Consider the following 22,731-nt stretch of genomic DNA (forward strand, 5'->3'; position numbering starts at 1 on the left):
GCACTTTCACTTCCGAAACAGCTGTTGAGTGGAGTAATGCGCCGGCGAGCTCATGCTAATGAAGCGCAGGATATTTAAATCCCCGCTTCATTGACCATTTTGAATGCCTACATTTGCATCCCTAGTTCGAACTAGGGTGCAAGTGAAGATAAACCCTACAGGACAAATTTAAAAAACATCAAATGGTCTGGTAGCACTTTAAAGACTAACAAAATATGTAGATGGTATATGAGCTTTCGTGGGCACAGCCCACTTTATCTGAAGAAGTGGGTTGTGCCCATGAAAGCTCATGATACCATGTACATATTTTGTTATCTTTAAAGTGCTACCAGATCATTTCTTGTTTTTTTTTTTTTTTTTTTTTAAGTTTTAACTTTTCAGATCGGATACATTTGGGGTACCTTCTGGATAAAACTAGGAATGAAACTTTATTCACTGTTTTGCAGATTGATCTATTTTTTAAAGAAATGGGCTCGTTACTAATTATTTTTGCTAGTGAGGAATTCTTAAATACTGTATTGCTCTTTATTTTGAATATATCCTAAAGAAATAAATGATATATTTGTGACAAATTTTTAAATTTTAGAGTTTCCTTTATTTTTTGTTTTTTCTCTTTAGACTGTTTATGGAGAACTGATTGCTTTGGAGAGTAATAGTGATATTATGGGTTTGGCAATGTTTATTCTCAGTCGCCTGCTTTGGAATCCTGATATTGCAGCTGAATATAGACATCCCACAGTACCTCATCTTTATCGAGATGGTAATTCATTTATTATTAAAAAGCCCTTTATTTTCAAATTTTAACATCACACTTGTAAATAACATCTGTATGAACTTAATATTTTTAGGTCATGAAGAAGCTTTGTCTAAATTTACACTGAAAAAATTGCTACTGTTAGTTTGTTTTCTTGATCATGCCAAACGGTCTAGAATCATTGACCATGACCCTTGCCTCTTCTGCAAGGATGCAGAATTCAAGGTAAAGTATAATAGTCATTTCTTTTTAACAATGTTGTTTGATTGAACATGTGACATTGTATGCATGTAATATAAAGTTGCTTTTTCAATGCTAAGAGTTCCATACTGTTCACACTAGGGATGTTAGAGTGTAGATGTATACATGATTAATTGATGAGACTGGGCTTATTGGTTAATCATAATGACTGAATGCTTCGCCCACATCTTGATACCTCTGTATCAGTGCTAGCAAGGGGGAAGGAGGTGGGAGCCAGCTCCCGCAGAGCCTCCTGCTTCAGTCCCCTGCTGCCTCTGATAGAGAGGTAGTAGTACGGAGGGTCAAGGGGGCAGGCAGGAGCCAGCTTTAAAGCCAGCTCCTGTCTTTCCCCTACCCCCCAAGCGTACAAATGTGTGTGCACTGAATATTTCAGCAGATGCGTTTGTGTAAACGTGTATTTTAACAACCCTAATTCATACTTTACAAATCCTAAGGGTAAATCTTACAGCTAGTGACGTCCTGGAAGATTTATTAAGTGCATATAATCTACAGGGAGATCTCAAGAACCTTGTGTTACAAAGGTGCTTTCCTTCTTTTTGTAAGACTAAATTTTGCTCTGCCACAGCACTTGTCACCTGAAGTTAAACTTTTAAAATGCAAGAGTTCATTTAAGGGTTGTCCTACAATATTTATTGCCAGGAAAGCTAGGCTGCATGTCCCATCTGTCATGGCAGATGTTTGATTTGTAAATAGTGTCATTTATGTTGAACTAAAAACTATTTTTACTCTAGTCAGTTGAAGTCTTGGTATAAAAATTGCATGCACTGTTGAATGTGTTGTTACCTGGGGAACTGAGGTAAGCAATTGTTGTGGGAGCTAAAGCTAATGGCAATGACTAAGCCCATGGCCTAAGGGCGTCCCCCCTCCCAGAAGCCAGATTCGGCCTGGTGTTACGTATCTGATCACCGTTGGATTGGGTAACCACAAATCAGGCTAGACCAATGTTTAGGGCCAAACCATATATTTTGAACAGTAGAACATACACCAACAACAACAGTGTAAACCCACCCTATCCCAGAAGAAAAGAAGATAGATAAGTCCTGGATACAACAAAGGGGAATATACTTTACAAATCAGAGGCAGATGGCGATTGATGCCTGCGACCTTCCACCCTGTGGCTAGTGTAAAGCATTAGGGGAGGACAGCAGGGAGTCCTTCGCTGACAGGGAAAGGTAGTCCAGTCGAACAGCCCTCCTGCAGGTGGATCTCTGCCTCCAGTGAGTCGGGTAGATTCCCTCTGGGATTGGTGCTTGGTAGCCCTTCGACTTCCAGTCCAATCCAGCGGGTAAGGATGATGGTAAATGAGTTCAAGTCTATGTGACAGAAGCCAGTAATCTGTAAGTGGGGCGTTCCCACACTCGCGAGGCTCTCTCTCCCACACTCGAACAAATCCTTATACCACAACCCACAAACTAAAATGGATCACCACGGGAGACGAACAGACACTGACAGGACTTGGGAGAGCAGATAGTGACTGACAGGCTACAATACAGACGGACAATGGCGAACCCGAACCCTTCCTTGGTCAGGGCTTATAAGCCCTTCAAGGCGGGAAAAGGGTGGTAAGGGTGGTGTGCAGCAAATGGTGCCGTGTGCAGCACTCCAGTAGGGAGGGGTACACAGTTTCTGAGTGGTGTGCAGCTCATTTTAGTGCCTAGTGCACAGTTTTGGACTGAGTGCAAACGATAGTGCGGGGTGCACCGAGCAGGTGACTGTGTGCACTTAGGTTTTGGCGGGAAAAGGGTAACACAGGGAGAAGAAGGGAAACAAGATGGAATCTAAAGAGGCTCCATTTTGAACATAATAGCTTTAAATGTCTTTTCCCTGGCAACAGTGTCATGCACAAATAAATCAAACAATTTATTTGAACTCATGAGCTGGTATGACTGATTAATGCATAGCAATTTGATAATATTTGTTGACCACTGGAGAAGTTTTGAAAGCAGTCATTAGGAAAGCCGTTCTCTATATATCTATCAGCATTCAAACATTGTGGAAATATCTTAAATGCCATGAAGTGATATTAAGTATTTAAGTGTCTTTTGTATTTTCTGCATAGTACTAAACGGCAAGTAACAAAGCTAAAGGCATTTGGGGAGAAGGGATCAAAATTGTTCACTTGTTCTTAGTTTTTGTACTTTATTTTTTCCTTAGAGTAGTAAAGATGTTCTACTGGCATTTTCACGAGACTTCCTGAGTGGTGAAGGTGACCTTTCCCGTCATCTTGGCTTCCTGGGATTATCTGTTAGTCATGTTCAGACACCTCTAGATGAATTTGACTTTGCTGTTACAAATCTAGCTGTAGACTTGCAGTGTGGCATTCGTCTTGTGTAAGTTGATACAGAATTACTCTCTCTCTATTTTTTTAATCCTTCTGTAAGCTGATCTAAAACACTTAATATGAAATTCCTTTCATTGTTAGGAGAACAGTGGAACTTCTCACAAAAAACTGGAGTCTCTCAAAGAAGCTAAGAGTTCCTGCAATAAGTCGACTTCAGAAGATGCATAATGTTGATATTGCCCTTCATGTTCTTAAAGAGCGTGGAATTCAGTTGAAAGATGAACGTGGTAAGAACAGAAAAGTAACATTAGAATAACTGTGCATTTGAAGAACGGGAATACATGTTGTAGTAAGTTTCTGTATTTTGATTTTTAGGTGCTTCAATCGAGTCTAAGGATATCGTGGACAGGCACAGAGAGCGAACTTTAGCACTGCTGTGGAAAATTGTCTTTGCTTTTCAGGTATAGCATAAAGTTGTGTGTAGTTGTGAAGATTTTTAAGAACAGTTACAAATGAGAGAAGATAATGCATGGCTTTTAATGAAGGGGAGTACCTTGGAAATCTTAGTCTGGATAAATTCTGACCTGGCTGGTGACCCATGGGAATGAACTTTTGTAGATTCTCATGGTTAAACATCATTGTGGTCTTGTATGGTAAAGTGCTTTACAACTACTAAGTACATTGATGACTCTAAATGGAAATACTATTCAGGACACCTTTTAATTTGGCTCTGTACACTTGTTTCTTTGTTAGAATATCTGGCCTAAGTACATCAGGTTAAGCAGCGAAGTGGTCAGATACTTTGGCCACAAACTGACTTCTAGGCACCCACTGAGGAGTTTTTAGAGCTACTAAAAATAGCTTAAATAGATGGGTATATTTAACACCACTTCCAAACCCTTAAAGAATGTTCCCTTTGGTGGGCAATCATAGGAAGTGAATCCCAGAATTATGGCTCTTCCACCTAGTGTTCTCTGTCTTTGGGGTCAAATAGGGAAAAGCTGAAGAAATAAACATTTTTGGACTTAGTCTGGAGCAGCAATGGGCAACCTAGGCTAATGGGATGTGTGAATGGCCCTCCATCTCAGTGGTCCGCAAAATTGTTGTAATCAAAGTGGTCTCCAGGAATAGGGTAATCTTGCTAACTGCGTTTGTGCACCTAGAATTTGTAGGATGTGCCAATTGAACCGTTAGTAGCACTTTGATTGGATGCAGAGGGAGTGCATGGCTCGCAGCCATGCAAATGGGAGTTCTTATATGACTCTTCGTTGACCACTTGTTCTGAATTTTGATGTAATTTGGCTCTTTTGTTTGGAAGGATCGCTGATCCCCTGTTTATATAAAACAAGCAAGGGCTTGGGGCGGGGGGAGGGGGAGACAAGGTCTTCCCATCTTTGCCTCGAAGCCCCAAATCTTTGGCACTATTGTGTAAAGCACAAGATCTACCTGGAGGCCCAGTATCTTCCAGGGTTGCAGAGCACATTGGCATTCTCTCTCAGCAGGACCTTCATGGTTCATAAATAGTTAGTCAGAATAGATGTGATACATTCAATCTTCTGCAGGTGGGAGACTCCTTTTCTAGACCTGTTTGCCAGGTAAGAGAACAAGAAGTGCAGGGACTTCTGTTCCTTTCAGAATCGTTGTCAGGGTTCCAACAGCAGACACATTTGCACTTCATGGGAGAGAGGGGGTGTATGGTGAAGACATTTGCGCTCCTTTGGGGGATGAACTCTACTGTATGCATTTCCCCCAGATCTCCTGCTACATTGTATCTTACTCAGAACCTGCAGGGACAAGGTGTACCTAATTCTACTGGCACAGATGTGGTAGTGCCAACATTGGTTCTCCACTCTTAACCTGGCAACGGAGGTGCTGATGGCCCTTCCCCTGTACCTAGACATCCTAACTCAACAACAGGGATGTCTCAGATGCCTGGACCTGCACTCGCTCCATCTCATGGCATGATTCAATCCGTTAGGCCAAGTGGAAGAGGTTTTTTAGCTGGTGTGCAGAATAGAATCTCTTCCCCAGGAGTGCACCCACCCCAGTGGTATTGGATTAACTGTTGCATTTATGAACACCAGGCTTAGCACACTCCTCTGTCAGGGTTCATCTAGCGGCTTTATCCTCTTTTCACTCATGGTGCTCGTAACGTTCCCTTTTTGGTCATCCTATGGAAACCCACTTTAGAAAAGGGTTGGATGGGTTGTATCCATATTCTTGCTTACCTGTGCCCACATGGAACAGGATTTTAGAACAATATCATTTTGAAGGTCCAAAATCTCCAGTTCCACTTCTTCTGTTCTTACTTGAATGAGACTCGCAATTGATGTAGCCATTTCTGTTACCTCTATTTGGGAAGTAAAAGGATTCACAAGAAAGGCAACTACAGCTCAATGATGGTGAACTGTTGAAATCTCTTTTCAAATTGTTTGAATATGGATAACAAATGGTGATGGGTTAAAATCACTGTCACATACCATTTTCTTTATGCTTGGGAAATGTACGAGAGACTTTGTCTTCATATGTGACATCCACAAGATCAGTTTTGCTTTGAATGATTTTACAGAACTTATCATTTGAGCCACGTTTGTCTTTTCCCTGCAACTCAAGATTTAAAATGTTCAATTTGTCAGTTATGTCAGCAAGAAAAGCCAAATCCACGAACCAGCTGGAGTCTTCTAGTTGCTCGAAGTTCTGATTTGTGGACTTCAGAAATTCTTTGATCTATTCAAGTAGGCTTAAAAACGAGCAAGAACTTTACCTTTGCTCAGCCATCGTACTTCTGCGTGCAAGATAAGATCAGATTGTTTATCATCAATATCTTCCAACAGGGCCTTAAAGTCGGTGTTGCAAAGGTTTCGCTCGAATAGAGTTAATTATTTTAATAACGACATTCATGACATGTTGAAAAGAAAGAACTTTGACACAAAGCTTTTTGGTGGTTAATGCAATGATAAGACATACATTTCGGGAAGGATTCATCCTTCTTGCAGAGTGCCGTGAATCCATTGGTGCTGCCCATCATTGCTGGTGCCCCATCAGTGGTGATTGCAGACAGCTTGTGTAGTGGCATACTAATTGATGTTGCATATGATTTGAATAAATTATAGATGTCCTCACCCTTTGTTCACCTTTCATAGGCAATACTTTTAGTAACTCTTCTTTTACGGTGAAGTCACTAAATACCATCCTCACCATAACTGCCAACTGCGCTGTAGCCGATATATCTATCAACTCATTGAACTGCAGTGAAAACCAGTCACATATTTCCAAATCATCCTTTAGCTGAGTTTGCATGTTGCTTGAAATTACATGTATCTTCCTCATAACTGTGTTGTCTGATAACTGCAAGTCTTGTATTGCCGACAAAATCTCATGCTTGTTAGAAAATCCTTGAAACAGGCAATCGGCACCAGTCAAAAATGCTTCCTTCAACAATTTGCCATCTTGAAAGGATTTTTTCTTCTTTGCGAGCAGATGAGCAATTTTAAAGGAAGATTTAAAGGTGCCTTGATTTTTTTTGGGGGGGACGGACATTTGAGATGTGGTGTTCACATCCATTACAATACCCACCCTTCTTTCCCACTTTTGGTATAGCCGGGATGAAGGAATCAAGGGAGGGGTAGGATCAGCAGCACTATATATGCAATAATATAGTGGTGCTGCTCTAGGGGTCTCCACAACTGACCCTACAGGAGCTACGTGGTGGGCCCGGGAATGTCCAGTGCTCGTGAACGTCATGTGCATACATCTGATTGGAATGGACATAACACACATCAAAGAACACCAGTTACCTGAACAGGTAACTTTCTTTTTTTTCCTGCCTTTTCAACTCCCAGTCAAGTTTCTTAGCTTTCAGTGACTAAAACCAAACAAGGAAAATATTCTCTGTGTTCCTGCAGAGGAAGTCACTTCTGTGAAAATTTGGCTTAACGACCGAAGGAACACTGTTTCAAGGTGCCTGGCTAATGATTTCGACCAGTTCAGGGGAATGACTTTCACAACATCATCAGTAAACGTACTTATTACATTATTTCTCTCCACTTCTGAAACTTATGTCTGGCATAAGTGAGGAATGGTTTTGAGATGACTGTGCTGTTGTGGCAGTATCATTTTCAGAAGTTAGGCACCTACCTTTATATCTGGGATCCAGAATATTTGAAAGGCTGTACAATTAGAGGTTGATCCATTTGCTTCTTTATTGCCCGCAGTTTAACTTTCTGGTGAAGTATTTCTTTTGGCATTGCAGCTCATAGCGTCTTCTAAATTTTAACATGATTAGCAGCGCAGCAGCAATTCCATTGAAGCTTATTTTATCATGGTTTTCTTCAGAATGTTTTGAACAATTTCGTAAGAACTGGCCTATTTCATAAAACAATCAACCACAGAATCCCATGAAACTTCTTGAGGGAGAATAAGTTTGGATCTTCCCGCTCTCTTCAGCGAAACGAAAGCATAATGGTAGTTGTTGAAGTCTCAAAATACTTCCATATTTTCTTTTATTTCTGCATAAGACATACTTAAGTCTTTTGGCTAAAAGATGTATTAAATGTGCACCACTGCCATATATTAAGGAACATTCTTCTGTTTCTTCTAAGTATCAATTCATTTTTGCCACATTTACAGTATTGTCTGACAAAGCTATGCACGTCACAATTGAATTTTTGTTCACAGTTTATTGCAGCTTCCATTGCCACTTTTAAATATTGTTGTATGGGCATGTCCCAATGTGTTTGTCGGCTTCTGTAAGAGATGCAACCCATCTTCTATTGTCACACAGGCTCAAATAACTGGATCATTGTTTACATTGCTCCACCCATCAAAGCTTAAACTGTCAAATTTCCTTTTTGTGTTTCTTGCACATTTTTCCATTTCCTTCTCATACACTATCTAGCAATCTTCCACCAATGTCTTTTCTACTTGGTAGTTGACAAGATTGAGTCCTTATAAAGTTTTTGTTATTATAAAAGAGGAAAGGAGGATTTATGGAGTAAATGAATCAAGGAATCTTTTCATTTATGGTATCTTTCTTGTATTTGCTGGTCAATTACTACAAATCCATCCATGATGGTGGTTTTTGTGGGTGATTGAAATCTTCTGCTTGATACTGATACTTTGTTGTCTGTAATATGTTTAGTTGCAGCACTGCTGCTAAAAGTGCCAAAGGATGACTCTACAGTTGTTGTGGATAGACAGTCTTATTTTCTTATGCTTAAATGGAATCCTGAAACAAAATTCAAAAATTCTTTTGAATAGTCGTTCTTCTCACTCAAATGAAACTGAATGGCAACTGGCAACTCTAGATTTCTCTTACTTTAGCTTTCTATACTATACATTTGGGGGTGTAGATTTTAAGACTTAGCTAAGTTAAACTTTTTTTGTTTTTGTTTTTTTTAGTAACAGCATCCAACATAGCAAACAGCTTGGGAATTTACTTGTTAAATTAGGCTGTGTCCAGACTCAGGGGTTTTTTCGGGAAAAGTAGCCTTTTTCCGAAAAAACTTCCCCTGCGTCCAGACTCAAGCCACGTTCTTTCGAAATTAAATCGAAAGAACGCGGCTTTTCTTTCGATGGCGGTAAACCTCATTTCACGAGGAAGAACGCCTTCTTTTGAAAGTTCCTCTTTCGAAAGAAGGCGTTCTTCAATGTAAATAGGGCTTCTTCGAAAGAGAGCATCCAGACTCACTGGATGCTTTCTTTTGAAAAAGCAAGCCGCTTTTTCGAAAGTTCAACGTGCAGTCTAGACGCTCTCTTTCGAAAGAGGCTCTTTCGAAAGAGGCTTGCAGTCTAGACATAGCCTTAGACTCTTATACTGAAAGAAGAGAGTCTTGAAGACTGATGCATTACAAAGTTAATTTTTTTAAAGTTATTAAGCAATGGTCCACATTGTTCTTCAGACATCTTCCTCCACATCATTTTCTTCCAAAAAGCAGTTTTCCTAGTGATGTTTGATTCTCGCAATTAGGCTACACCTCTCCTTCCTGTACTTGACATGTTTTCCTTTTTTGTTCAGGAACAAATTTCTTCAAAATACTTTTAAATAGGGGCACATAAGCCATGATAGGTTTTTCTTTGGCAAATGTGTGTGGGAATTTGTGCAAGTACTGAATAATGACTTCCCCTTTTCTTTCCAGTCCACTCCACTATTCCTTTCTGCTCTGCCTCCATCCTTTCTTACATATTGTGTCTCTGTTTTAAGACAATATCTTAATTAACATCTCTGCCTTGGTTGGTCCATGTCCATCACCATATAAGCACAGAATACAATAGTCCTATCCAGCCTGCATCTTTCTTTGCGTGAGTGACTTTAGTCTGCTGAGAGATAAAAACTAAAAGCGCAGAACTTTCAAGAACCAAGAGTTGGTAAACTTAAAAAAACAACAAATGGTCTGGTAGCACTTTATCGAGTAACTCGGCTACCCCCTGAAGCTTCCAAGAGTTGGTAGTTAGGCTGGTCAGACTAGAGCTATTAATTCATGTTTATGAGACTGTAAGTGTGAGTTTAGCATTTTTGTGATTTTAATTGCAACTGTTATTTTTAAACCAGAGAAATTTAGTATGATTTTTTTGAAGTGTGTTTTTTTTAAATTAAAGGTTTTTATTTTAAAAAAATCTACTCTGCTCTCCCCACATCATCCCCTCTCTGTTTAACGACATCAAGTTTATAAGATCACTGTAAAGTGTGGTGGTGTTTTTTTTTTTTTAATGTCTTAACATTTTCTTTCCTTTATCAGGTGGAGGTTTCCCTTAATGTGGAGCAGTTGGAAGAAGAAATTTCTTATTTAAAGAATACACTCAATATTAAGACACAAATGGCTGCTCTAGCATCCTGCTCTAATCAAAGTAAAGTGAGAAAAAACAGCAGTACTTGGTCATCGGAACATCATTACAGTGAAAATGTTAAGCTGCTGATGGATTGGGTCAATGCTGTTTGTGGGTTTTACAATACTAAGGTAAGCAGTCCTTTCTTGTGTGCATGCATTTCCAGGATTTGTATATCTGCAAATACATTTTTTTGTAATGGAAAATGTTTATAATTCTATAAATCTTTCAAATCTAACTGTTCTGTCAAGTATATATTAATGCCAAGGTGGCTTGATGTATTTTATGGCAATTTAAATCAACAAGAAAAAATAATTGATTTAAAACAAGTTACTGACTGATACTACTTCACATATTCGTTAAACAATGGTGCAAATCTGATCACTAAAACATGTTCACTTACAACTCAATATAATACTTAACTTAATTTTTATCTAAAAAATTAAACAAATCTATTTAGGAAATAGTACATTATATTCATTATCCATGTCAAACTACAGATGCAGCAGCAGTATATTAGGAATGAATGATAAGAACTAAATCACACAAACACAATAGCACTTAAATTTAAGATTTAGCTTAATAAAATATACTGTAAATTTGAGAGAGTTTGTCTGTTCGTTCAAGAACTCCTTCTAACCAGTAAGAGCTAGGTTGACCAAGCTTCCTCTTATCATAACTTAAAGCAACTTAAGGATTTGGTTGTGCTAGGAAAATGAGATGTGCCTGCAATGGGATTGCTTCTGATGAAACCATACAGAAATGAGACCGAATCACCAGGTAGGAGAAAGGGGCTGGTTGGTCTCCTTCTGCCTATATCAGGGACTGTTCCAGTCTTGAGCCTCCTATCCCCCAAGTGCCCATTAGTGAGGGTAGGTAGCTGAAACTCCTCTCCCCCTTTTCCCTCCCCCCTGAATCATACGGGGACATTGCTGGCTGTTCTTGAGGGAACCAGAGGAAAGTGCACACTTTGCTGCATTCCTTGCTCTGGCTGCAGAGCACAGGGGGGAGATGAACCTGGATCTGCCCCAGCTGGGGGACATTCACTCCTCCCCTGGTTGTGCCTGCTGGAGCTGCAGAGGCCATGGAGAGCTGCTTCTCACCTTGCCACAAGCAGCTGCATTGAGAGAGGGCTGGGGTAGTCCTCTCTACCTGGTGCGGCTTGCACACTGAATGCCACAACCCCAGCCCAACACAATGCTTTGTTTAAATCATTAAAATTTTTATTTTTCAAGAAACAAAAATTGAGTTAAGGTCTTGAGCAATGCTGGGTAAATCTTAATGGAGTATTGTATCCAGTTCTGGGCCCCCCACTACAGAAAGAATGTGGGCGCATTGGAGAGGGTCCAGTGGTGGGCAACCAAAATGATTAGGGGGCTGAAGCACATGACCTATGAGGCGAGGCTGAGGGATTTGGGCTTATTTAGTCTGCAGAAGAGGAAAATGAGGGGAGATTTGATAGCATCCTTCAACTTCCTGAAGGGAGGTTCCAAAGAGGATGGAGAGAGGCTGTTCTCAGTATTTCCAGATGGCAGAACAAGGAGCAATCATTTCAAGTTAGTGTGGGAGGTTTTGGTTGGATATTAGGAAAAACTATTTCACTAGGAGTGTAGTGAAGCACTGGAATGGGTTACCTAGGGAGGTGGTGGAATCTCCATTCCTCGAGGTTTTTAAGTCTCGGCTTTCCAAAGCCCTGGCTGGGTTGATTTAGTTGGGATTGGTCCTGCTTTGGGAAGGAGGCTGGTCTCTTGCAGCCGTATGAGTCTAAGAAATCTTCTAGTGTTGCTTAAATGTTTCACGTTTGCAATTATAGCTCTCTCCTGAGTTGCTGGCTGATGGTGTCCTTAACTTTTTTTTTAAAAAAAAATTCAAATTATATTAACGTTAACAGACAAGTCCTCACAATACAAAATGTACCATTTCTTAAAACTTCTGCAGCTAGCTCTCCTCTTCCGCATTCCAACTATAATTTTGATTCATAGACTGAAACAGTTTTCCTGCTTTTTCAACTCCTAGTTGATTTCTTAGCTTTGAGTGAATAATGCCAAATGATGAAAATCTTCTCTGTGCCTGCAAAGGAAGCTTTTCCGGTGAAAAGTTGGCTTAGCAACTGAAGGAACTATTTCAAAGTGCCTGGTTTATAATTTCCACCAGTTCAAGGGAGTGACTTTATTCACATCATTGGTAAACATGTAGGTTGTCTCTAAACTACATCCCTTTATCAAAAATAAAACCCTTCTTCAAAAGAGCCTGTACTCAAAAAATGATGAGTACAGGTTCTTTTGAAAAAGAGTTTTATTTTCAATAGATCCCCGTCTAAATGGCCATTTTTCTTTTGAAAAGCCCCATTTCGGAAGAAAAAAATGCAGCTGCCATTATGCAAATGACGTGTGGGAAATTTAAATCCCGGTTTCATTTCAATTTTGATATGTCTAATTTGCATCCTCTTTCGATAAAGGGAAGTAGTTTAGATGTCCCTGTACTGATTAAATAGTTTTGCTCCAGCCCTGAAGGTGGGAGCCTTCCAGAGCAATTATGCCTTGCAGAATTGAGTGATTTTGAGATGCCTACTCCATGACAGCAGCAGCATCTTTAGAAGTTAGATATCTACCTTTTTATTTGGAGCTAAGAATTCTCACAAGAAAATGAGGTGGAGTGAAGTGTTTGATTCATTCACTTCTTTATTGCCTGCATTTTAACTTTTGGGTGAGGTATTTCTTTCATCAGTGTCATTTGAAGACCAAGTTAGTGAGGTGCAGGAACTGAATGCCTCACAGATGGTAGCACTATGGTCGGCCCTGTTATTGGGGGCACCTTCATCAATGGTGCCAATGACTGCAATGCCAATCATGATGGCATTACTAAGACAGCAGGGCTATGTACTTAGCAAAATGGAAACAGTTCTCCCTGGTGTCATCACATTGGTCTCTAGCCCCAGGTGACCTTCATATCTGTACTTAGTCTTAGATTACCACCTTCGGCTAAAGCAACAAGCTCTGGCACTCTCTTCCATAAGGGTTCATCTGACTGCCATTTCTGCATTTCACACATTACACCTGGACACTTAAGGAAAGTAAAATCTAAATTATTTAAGTTTTGGAGGCTTCAAATTCATTTCCCAGGCATTGCCATTTCTAACTCCCTAATCTCTGAACTTCATAAATTTCACCTTGTGTATCTTCTGTTTCTGTCTCAAGTGCAGCCATGCCTACAGCTATCCCTCAAACTATTTTTTTTAATACTGATAGATGTGGAATGTCATCCCTGATACTGTGTGTCACACAATCAGCCTCCTTTTAAATGCCTTTTGGTCCTACTCCGTTCCACAATCATTCTTTAACGATTTTAATTTATAAAAGAATGCTGGGTACCACCCAAGCAACTCCATAACATTTTGCACAATCCCTTTTCTATTCTGTGTATTTTGCTTTCCTAATATTGCTTCTCTGTGTATTCTTGCTTTCAGGCAGTTAGTTTGTTCAAGATTTATGGGCTACAGGTGGGATCTTATTCTGAAAATATTTAGCATGTTTCTGACATGGGATAAGCATCAGTAACTTACTATGTTATAGAAGGTCCTTTCTAGGGTCCTTCATAGAATTCTAGTCTGTTTGGTAACTTGAACTATTTTACTTTGGTAGACATCCCTTTATATTTTAGAATTTCAGAAATGGAGAACCATAGCCTAGACTCCGCAAATAAACATTACTTTCAGATACTTTGTGTTGCATATATTTAATTTCCCTTTGTATAGATTAAGACATGTGTAGCCACATTCCTGTCCAGATATGATTACATTTTTGATAAATTATATTAATTCGTGAGTGTGAAAAACTTCAAGAGTTCTATTTTTTTTTTAACCAGGTGGAAAACTTCACAGTATCTTTCTCAGATGGCAGAGTATTGTGCTATTTGATTCACCACTATCATCCATGTTATGTGCCTTTGGAAGCTGTATCCCAACGTACCACTCAAACAGTAGAATGTACAAAAGCTGGTACAGTAGCACTAAATTCTTCTTCTGAATCTGATACGTCTCTGAATATATTGGATGCAACATTTGACCAAAGTGAGTCATTCTTTAATGTAACATTAAGTTAAAAATAATCTTCACCTGATTTAAAAAACATGATTATATTTTTCCTTCTGTTGTAAAGCTATAACTACCTCAGTCCTCTATAAGGAACTTCTGGAAAATGAAAAGAGAAATTTCCAGGTGATTAACACTGCCGTTTCTGATCTTGGTGGAATACCAGCTATGATTCATCATTCAGATATGTCAAATACAATTCCTGATGAGAAGGTGAAAGACGTTTTTTTTATATTACATATAAACTGCCATAATTTCCTGGACAATTCCAATTCAGTGGTGTTTTTTTTGTGTGTGTTTCTTTAGGTTGTTATTACCTATGTGTCGTTTCTGTGTTCACGGCTTCTAGATCTTCGAAAAGAGACTCGAGCTGCTCGGCTAATTCAGTCAATTTGGAGGAAATACAGACTGAAAGCAAAGCTAAAACACCATCAGGTATTTTATCAAGGACCTCATGCTTTTGTTCAGTAGTAGTGATCACTCTTTGTGGCATGGTGGGGGTATACCAAATAGTTTTCAGAGAGTGGTATTTGTAATTACTTTTTGAGGACTTGATACGTTACTAAAGCAAAATGGATCTTTTCATTCTCTTTAGAATGAGAAGTAGTCAATATAAAGACTAGTGCTCTGCAGGTTATATTTTCAGTCTTTTTCCCCAAGTCAGGGCTGAGGCAGGTTTATTTTTCTTCATGAAGAATGCCACACTTCTTATTTTAAATTGTAAAGAAGCAAAATGAATATAAAAATACCACACTTGAATTAGGTCTAATGCCACTGTGCAATATATAGGATTTAACACACAACTTCACAAAAGCATTTTGAGGAAGAGGGGGAGAGACTCTTATTAGCTGGGTAAAGTCAAAGGTGCAGGATTTCACAATGCGTTGTTACTGCATGTGTAGCATAACATTTTTCTTTGAGTAGTGTCCCTATGGTTGCTCCACTGTAAACAACCTTGCTTCCCCATGGTACCCAAAGAACTTGGACAGCTGTGTCTGTTAGGCTGTCTCTCCTGTACCGCCTCTAGCATGATACACCAACAGCATGCCTCTTGGTTAGCTATACGCTGGGCCAAACAGATGATTTACTCCCCAATCCTGCCATAGACCACTCATGTTTCAGTACCAGCCTCAGTGCCACAAGCCACAAAGAGGGAAAAAAAGGTAAATTTCTCAAACAGAAACCATCTGGCCTACAATCTTCTCCCCAGGCCTCTGTTTAAATGTAGCTTTTGGCAGGTAGATCGAAGCATGGACAGTGCCCCACAACTGACAGCTGACTATTGTTCCACACCAATTTAGTCACTGGTTGGCAGTGTTATGCATTGCCCAAAAAAGCATAACATCCACTTGATGGGTCCTAGAAATCCAAACTGGGTGTTCCATTCACTTTATCTCTATCCCCTACACAACATTTTTCATTGTCCTTCAGGAGGCATCCTTCCCATGAGTGTTTAGTATGATGAGGGAGATCGCCTCCTCCAGTTAAGAGCCATGAACTAGTATCTACCAGGCAAGGGGTTTTATGCTCGTTATTTCTTAAAACCCACAAGGAAGGGAAGATGGAGACCTATATTAGACCTCAGCACTCTCAGCCAATTTGTCAAGGCTCAAAAATTCAAAACGGTCACCTTATCAACAGTCATTCCAGAACTGGAACAGTGAGACTGGATTTCAGGCCTCAACTTCCAAGACTCCTATTTTTCACATCTTAATTGACTCTGGGACACGAATGCTGCCAATACTGATTGCTCCCCTTCAGGCTATCATTGGCCCCAAGAGTGTTTTCCAAGGTTTTTTGTGTGGTAGCCACTCATTTATGGTTTCTGGGGATAATGATTTATCCATTTTCTTGGGTGATTGTCTCCTCAGAACCTGATCTCTCCACTATGATACATTTGTTTACTGAACAGAGCTACAGATCAACACCCAGAAGTCAACCTTGACCTCAGTGTGTTACCTCTTATCCTTAGTCATGATCATAGAAACATTCAAAGAAGCCCACCAATACCTGACATACTTTGCCTCCAACTGTTGGAGCAAGTGGCAGTGGGCATAGTAGTGATAGGCATCACAAAGGGATGTCTCCAAATGTGGTTCAGTTCAGTTTACAGGGTGAACAAGGGCAAGTTGGAGAAACCCTGTTACTGCCCCATCGGGCCCCCCCAGGATCAAAAACTCCTTAGACTGGTGGAAGGACCCAGGCAATATTATTATTATTTGTGTGTGTGTGTGTGTGTGTGTGTGTGTGTGTGTGTGTGTGTGTGTGTGTGTGTGCGCGCGCGCGCAAAGGATCCCCTTGTCACAAACATGACTGTTATTCCTTACCCGTCCATAGGGTGGCCTTCTTACACAATGCAGTTTGTCATTAATGGAGACATACTATCTGAGAGCTGTCAGCAATGCCGGCTTCCATTCCTCCCACTGATCACATGATCACACACAAACAGTCTAACAGGCAACATAGCCTCATCAATCAACAGGGGAAGAACCAGGTTGCCCTTGCACCAATTCCATAAGTTCTTCGCCTCTACACATAGCATCTCCCACAATAGTACACTGTCTGTGGCTTAAATCCTGTGCGCACACAACTTGACAGTGGACAGTTTGAGTTGCAAATTCCAACATGACCATGGATGGGAAATACACCCAATAGTGTATTACAACTTAGTCAGATGATGGGCAACGCTGTCCACAGACCTTTTGACCACTTATCAAATGGGAAATGTGCATGGTATTGCTTGAGAGCAGGGATGGGATAGCACTCCCAGGATGATGCTCTCCTCCTCTCATGGGAAAAGGAACTTCTCTAAGCTTCCCTCCATTTCCCCTACTGTTGAAGGTCCTACTGAAAAGTAAAAAGGGATGGAGCCCGCTTTGTTCCACTTGTTCCTAGTTGGCCAAGACATACCCAGTACCCTTGTGTCACAGTTTGCAATATGCCTGCGAATCTCCCTCCCATCTCTGGGACATACTGTACATCCTAATTTGAGGATTCTCTGCCTCCAGGCATGGCTCCTGCTTGGCATCTAGAAAGGTCTTGTTCAAAGTAAGTACAAGAAATTCTATTACACAGTAGAAAGTCCTTCTCCATTGTATTACCTCCAGAAATGACCACGGTTTCAGATTTGGTGCATGTCCCAGATAGATCTCCCTAATATCCATAATTATTCTACATCTGGATTATGCGTTGACCTTCACAAAGTCAGGATTATGATCTCTTTGGTCTATCTAGAACAGTGGTTCCCAACCTTTTCCAGATGGAGACCCATTTGGACAATTCAGGAATGATTGGTGACTCAAGTCAATTCAAAAATGGGGAGAAGAAGGGGCAGAGCCACCTGGGGAGACATTTGGTGACCCTTTTGAATTGTAAGGGCGACCCATATGTTGGGAAACCCTGATCTAAGAGCTAAAACATTTCACCATCTAGTAGAGGGGTAGTCAGTGCTGTCACACCCAACTGCTGAAAGGTTTCTCAAGGGCATAATAAACCTCTTACCTCAACCTTGACTTCTTAACCCCATTTGAGACCTAAATCTGGTACTGAAAGAGATGACTAAGCCTTCAGTTGAACCCAAGGCCACCTGTTCACTGACGTACCTATAATTGAAAATGGTCTTCCTGATTAGCAGTTACTTCGGCCAGAACACTTGGAGAGAGCAGTTCTAATGGCCATTTCCTGTTAACTGTATTTTTTTCTGGATGAGGTTACACTCAAGCTGCATCCAAAATGCATCCTTAAGGTAGCTTCAGTTCATGTGAATCAATTGACTTCCATTTCAAAAATTTTTTTGAGACACACCCAGACAACAGAGAGGCCATACTACATACCTTAGATGTCAGAACAGGCCTGACTATCTACCTGGCTAGGATGAAGGCTTACAGGAAGTTCCCATGGTTTTTCCTCCCCATTGCAGAATGAGCTAAGGGCCTAACAATATCATCCCAAAGGTTCTCTAGGTGGGTCTTGACCATCAGACCATGTTACTAAATTCACAATATGACTCTTCCAGGCCCTATTCATATGCAGTCCAGGCACTTGATCTCATCCATCGCCTTTTTCCACAATGTCCCTATCTCAGAGATCCATAGAATGGCAACATGGGTTAAAGTCCACACTTTCGAAAAACACTATCTGCTCACTGGTGACGCTTTCTTATGCCAGCTTAAGTTCCATAGAGATGTCATTCATCTGTAACTGATTCAGAATCACCCACAGTGGAGTGCATCTATAGGGATGCTCCTTGAAGTTACTCACCTTGTGCAGTTACAATGTTTTTTTGTGATGTGTGTCCTTAGAGTATTCTACATCTCAGCTTCCTCAACTACAAAAGTCTTGTTAATGACTCTGGTAGAGAAGGAACTAAGAGGAATTATCTCATGTGTTCTGACTAGTTCTGTGGTGCACCAACAGCAGAGACAGTATGTCTCCTAACAGGCACAGCTACCGGAGTTCTCTGAGCAGCAGAGTGGGGATATAAACACATGTTCAATGGTGTACCTATAGGGACATGCATCTCAGAGAACCATCGTTACTTCTTAAGTTAGGTAATTTCTACAAGGCCCTTAATATTGAAATTAAAAACCTAGAACTACTGTTGATAGTGAGAGCTAGAAAACCTGAAGACTGTGAATCAAGAGGGCAGATAGTTAGTTATTTCTAGAGATTTGTCAGAGGATGAGTTTCCCCAATAACAATCAACGTAGTTTTACTAATTAGTATTTATGTTAGTATTTACTAATTAGTGGGATCCCGTTTTGATGCTGAAAAGCGCATGAAGCTTATTTGAAAATTTTTGTTTTAGGGAGAAATAAATATTTTTACTCAAACTAAGATTCAGGCAAATGTGTATTCTAGTACATTTTACAATTGACACTCCCATGATATTGATATCATTTTTCTTCCAGAAAGGCTTTTTGTTTGGTTTTCCTCTTTTTGTTTTACTAAACTTTCCATGGAAATCACTCCTTACAGGAAAGAGACAAAGCTGCTCGGATTATTCAATCAGTTGTAATAAATTTCCTGTTTCGCCGGCGCACCCAGAAGAAAGTTAATGCAGCAATTTTAATTCAGAAACACTGGAGAAGACATTTAGCTGTGAGGAAAACTTTGAAATTAAAAAAGGAAAAACTGGAGGAAACTAAAAATGAATCAGCTACAGTCATCCAGGTACAACTAAGTTATCTGTATTTACCTAGCAATGAAGCCTTTTTAAAGGAGCATCTTTTTTTACTTAAAAGTTAAAGGAAAAGGTACATTCCAATGTCAAAGTTTTTGCTGGTGGAATCACAGTGTTTTCTCTGCCCTCAGAAACTGCAGCCAAACTACCCAGAACTCGAGACTAGTTCCTTTTTGAAAGTGCCAAAGGGGGACACAGCTGGTATTTGCTATTGTTTGTAATGTTTTCCATTAGTGCACTAAAGGGTTTAAAATAGTGGTTCCTACATCACTGATCACATGGTGCTATTTTTTTTTTTCTTTTCCAGCTGGTAAATCAGCGGTGGGCAAACTTGTTGGCCTGAGGGTCACATCGGGGTTCAGAAACTGAATAGAAGACCAGGCGGGGAAGCATAGGGGAAGTTGTGCTTCTCCAAGCATCCTTGTGTGACCCAGCTCCCCGCCCCCTATTAACTCTCTGCCTCACTACCTCTTCGGGACTCTGCCTCCTATCCAAGCCACATCCCACACTTCCTGACTCCTGACCATGGTGCCTGGAGCATTGGGGCTGAGGTTGCAGGGAAATGGGGACAAAAGGAGAGGGGTCAGGGGCTATCCAGCTTCCTTATTTAGGGGCCTGACAGAAGGGTCTGTTGGTCTGGATGTAGCTTGCAGGCTGCAGTTTGCCCACCTCTGTGCTAAATAGTACTGAACCTGAAACATCTTTTTTTAGAAATATATTCTCTGTATAAGCAAGTGTCACGGGATGCTGCTTTTAATAGGAATGGAAGAAGTCCTCTACTGCCTCATTCCTGATTGTGCTAATACAGAAGATATTTTCTCTGTTCTGATGTGGGACATACTTTGAATCAGTAGGAGAAGGCCTTATTGTTGCTTTTAATTCAGAACTCTTATAAGTCAGAGTATATAAATACTTGGCACTGGGTCACGAGGGTTCTCTCCTGAACCCTTTACCATGCTGTGGTGCCAGGAAGGGACTCTTGCCTTGCACCGGCACTGGACCAACTGTAATTTGTGGTTTTTATTTAAGTGCTTTGTTCACAGATTTCCAATTCAGGTGTGTGTGCATTGTGTGTATGGACGTTGGAATTTTTTCTCCCTAACAGTCTGCAAAACAAGGGAGCCCTCTGGAGTGGTGCCAGTATATGGCACTGCATATATGACTCTGCTGATTTGTCCCTCCCTCAGTTCTTCCTTACTGTCCATGGCAATGTTGGCACATTGCCTGCTTGCTCCATAAGGGCGCCATACGCGAACTTTAATTCATTAATCGTTCTTTTGCATTGTTCTTGGTGTAGTTAAGGTGATAGGTAGATATTACCACCTGCTTCGGGTGTTGTGCTATGCCACAATCCCAGGGCTTCAAGGCTTGCAGTTCCTGCTGTAACCCTATGCCCAGCAGTGATCTCCACAGCCTGTCTCCATTATCTGGGGGAAGCCCATCAGGCCAATCGCTGTAAAATCTGCAAGTCATTCAAGCAGCTTATGAAGAAAGAAAGGGACTCTTGCTTGTGACAGTTGTTGATGGCACCAGAACGGCTAGGCCCAAGTTCTTTGTTGCATAGCACTCCGGTGTGGGTATGTGATATGGTGCAGGCTAAGGACTGTTCCAAAGAGCCCCAGCACTGCAGCGAGAGACCCTGCCGTGGCACCATTCCAACTCCCCAGCCAAGAAGAGTGACAGGTGCTCCCATCTTAGGCTTGCTAAACCTGCTTCAGGTTGCAGAACCTTGAGGCGGAGGGAAGCATCTCCACTGACTGTGGTAGTTCAGGCGCTGTTGAGTCTGGTGCTGGGCAGGTCTCTACCCCCAACTGTGACGTGGTGGATCTGGTCAAGCTTTGGATGCCCAATAACTTTTAAAAGGCCAGTAACCTCATCAAACTTGTGGTATTGCAGCTGTGGTCAGAGGCATTGAGATCTCTGGCACTACCAAGGCACCCCACTTTGCAAGGCAAGCCCATGATCATGGTCCACACTTGCCATCTCCAGACTGACATCATATTCTGCACCAGTCTACTTCACCAAAGGCCCAGCACTGGTCTCCAACACAGGGTTCACACCAAGTGCACTCAGCGCTGGCTCAGGACACCTGTCTCTTCTTGACCCCTCGCCAGAAACCTTATCATGATGTGGTGCCAGAAAAGAACTCTTGCCTCGGACTGGACCCTGACCGCCCACCGACATCGAGGCAGTGACATCCCCTCTGCAGATGTGATGCTGGCACTGCTTGGGCTCAGAATCACAGCACTGCTCACCGGCACCAGCACCCCTTAGAAGCTGAGGTCACGTAGTGGACTTAGATCTATACATCACTCACCCAACATCAATCTCGTTCCTCTTTGGTTTGGTAACAACCTCCGGTGCAGGGCTCCTCGGCTCCTCCATAGTATTTGCTTTCAGCATTGTCTCTATCCAAAAGGGAGTCTGTTCATTCCAGAGGAACCAGATAAGTCTCCAGACACAGAGTGGACTGCCATATGTCATGGCAACCACAGTGGTCACCACCATTACAGTGGCCGTTCTGGACTCCTTGGTATACCATCAGTCCCAGGGAGCACCCTCCATGCCCTCTAGGTCAGATGTGTCTGGCCCACACCGCCCCAGGTTACCAGGGGGCTCCCTCCTTCACTGCTCCCCCCTCCCCCGCCTCATTTTCCAAGCTGTCTAGTGCAGGTGACTTGTCGGCTCACAAAAATCCCCAACCACCTGCTCAGTCACAGATTCTCCCTGAATACAGACTTTTCTGGGCAATCGTTCAGGGGACATGCATGAGACAGGCCCAACTGATGGTCAGGGAGATCCTCTCACTCTGGTATCTTTCTCCGTGTCATCCTCAGAGGAGGTGGTAGCAAGAGAATTCACCTCGGGGTCGCCTCCTATCAGTCATAGGACTCACTTCAAGTGCACTATCAGTTTTCAGTGCTTTTCATTGGCATCTTCCCAGTCTCTCGTGTGTTCACAAAGTGCATAGTGGTGCTGGCTGCATTTCTACACAAGAGGAGGAGGGTAGAGGTATATTCTTACCTCATCGATTGGCTACTAAGAGACTGCTCCAAAGAGCAAATAGTCACATGTTCACCACATCAGAAGCACTTTCCAGAGTTTGGGAACTCTTTTCAACCTGGAGAAGTCCATGCTTGTCACACCCACCCCCAATAACAAAGTCCATAGGAGCAAGCCTCAACTACTTAACAGGTTAGATGTGTTGGATCTTGGGTGGGAGAACCCATCTAGTTAATTTCTGGATCCAAGGGATGTGGACTCCAGAGGATCCAAAGATCCACATAAATGTCAAAGAGCTCAAAGGAGTTTGGTTGGTCTGTGCAATCTTCCTGTCT

At 41.4% G+C, this 22,731-nt stretch overlaps 1 protein-coding gene across 2 annotated transcripts in view; it reads left to right on the forward strand.

Moving 5' to 3' along the window:
- Positions 1-22,731, forward strand: part of ASPM (assembly factor for spindle microtubules) — a 61,781-nt gene that overhangs the window by 20,163 nt on the left and 18,887 nt on the right. For both annotated transcript variants that reach the window (XR_012905991.1, XM_006130667.3), the window contains exons 8-17: positions 619-760; positions 849-979; positions 3,170-3,345; positions 3,438-3,583; positions 3,672-3,757; positions 10,034-10,252; positions 13,986-14,190; positions 14,279-14,424; positions 14,518-14,646; positions 19,189-19,383. Coding sequence is in view for 1 of the 2 variants with exons in the window: in XM_006130667.3 (XP_006130729.3) it covers positions 619-760; positions 849-979; positions 3,170-3,345; positions 3,438-3,583; positions 3,672-3,757; positions 10,034-10,252; positions 13,986-14,190; positions 14,279-14,424; positions 14,518-14,646; positions 19,189-19,383 (1,575 nt within the window). In the remaining variant the exon portion in view is untranslated. The remainder of the gene's footprint in view (positions 1-618; positions 761-848; positions 980-3,169; positions 3,346-3,437; positions 3,584-3,671; positions 3,758-10,033; positions 10,253-13,985; positions 14,191-14,278; positions 14,425-14,517; positions 14,647-19,188; positions 19,384-22,731) is intronic.

The sequence above is a fragment of the Pelodiscus sinensis genome, chromosome 9 (genome assembly GCF_049634645.1).
Source record: "Pelodiscus sinensis isolate JC-2024 chromosome 9, ASM4963464v1, whole genome shotgun sequence".
Lineage (NCBI taxonomy): Eukaryota > Metazoa > Chordata > Testudines > Trionychidae > Pelodiscus > Pelodiscus sinensis.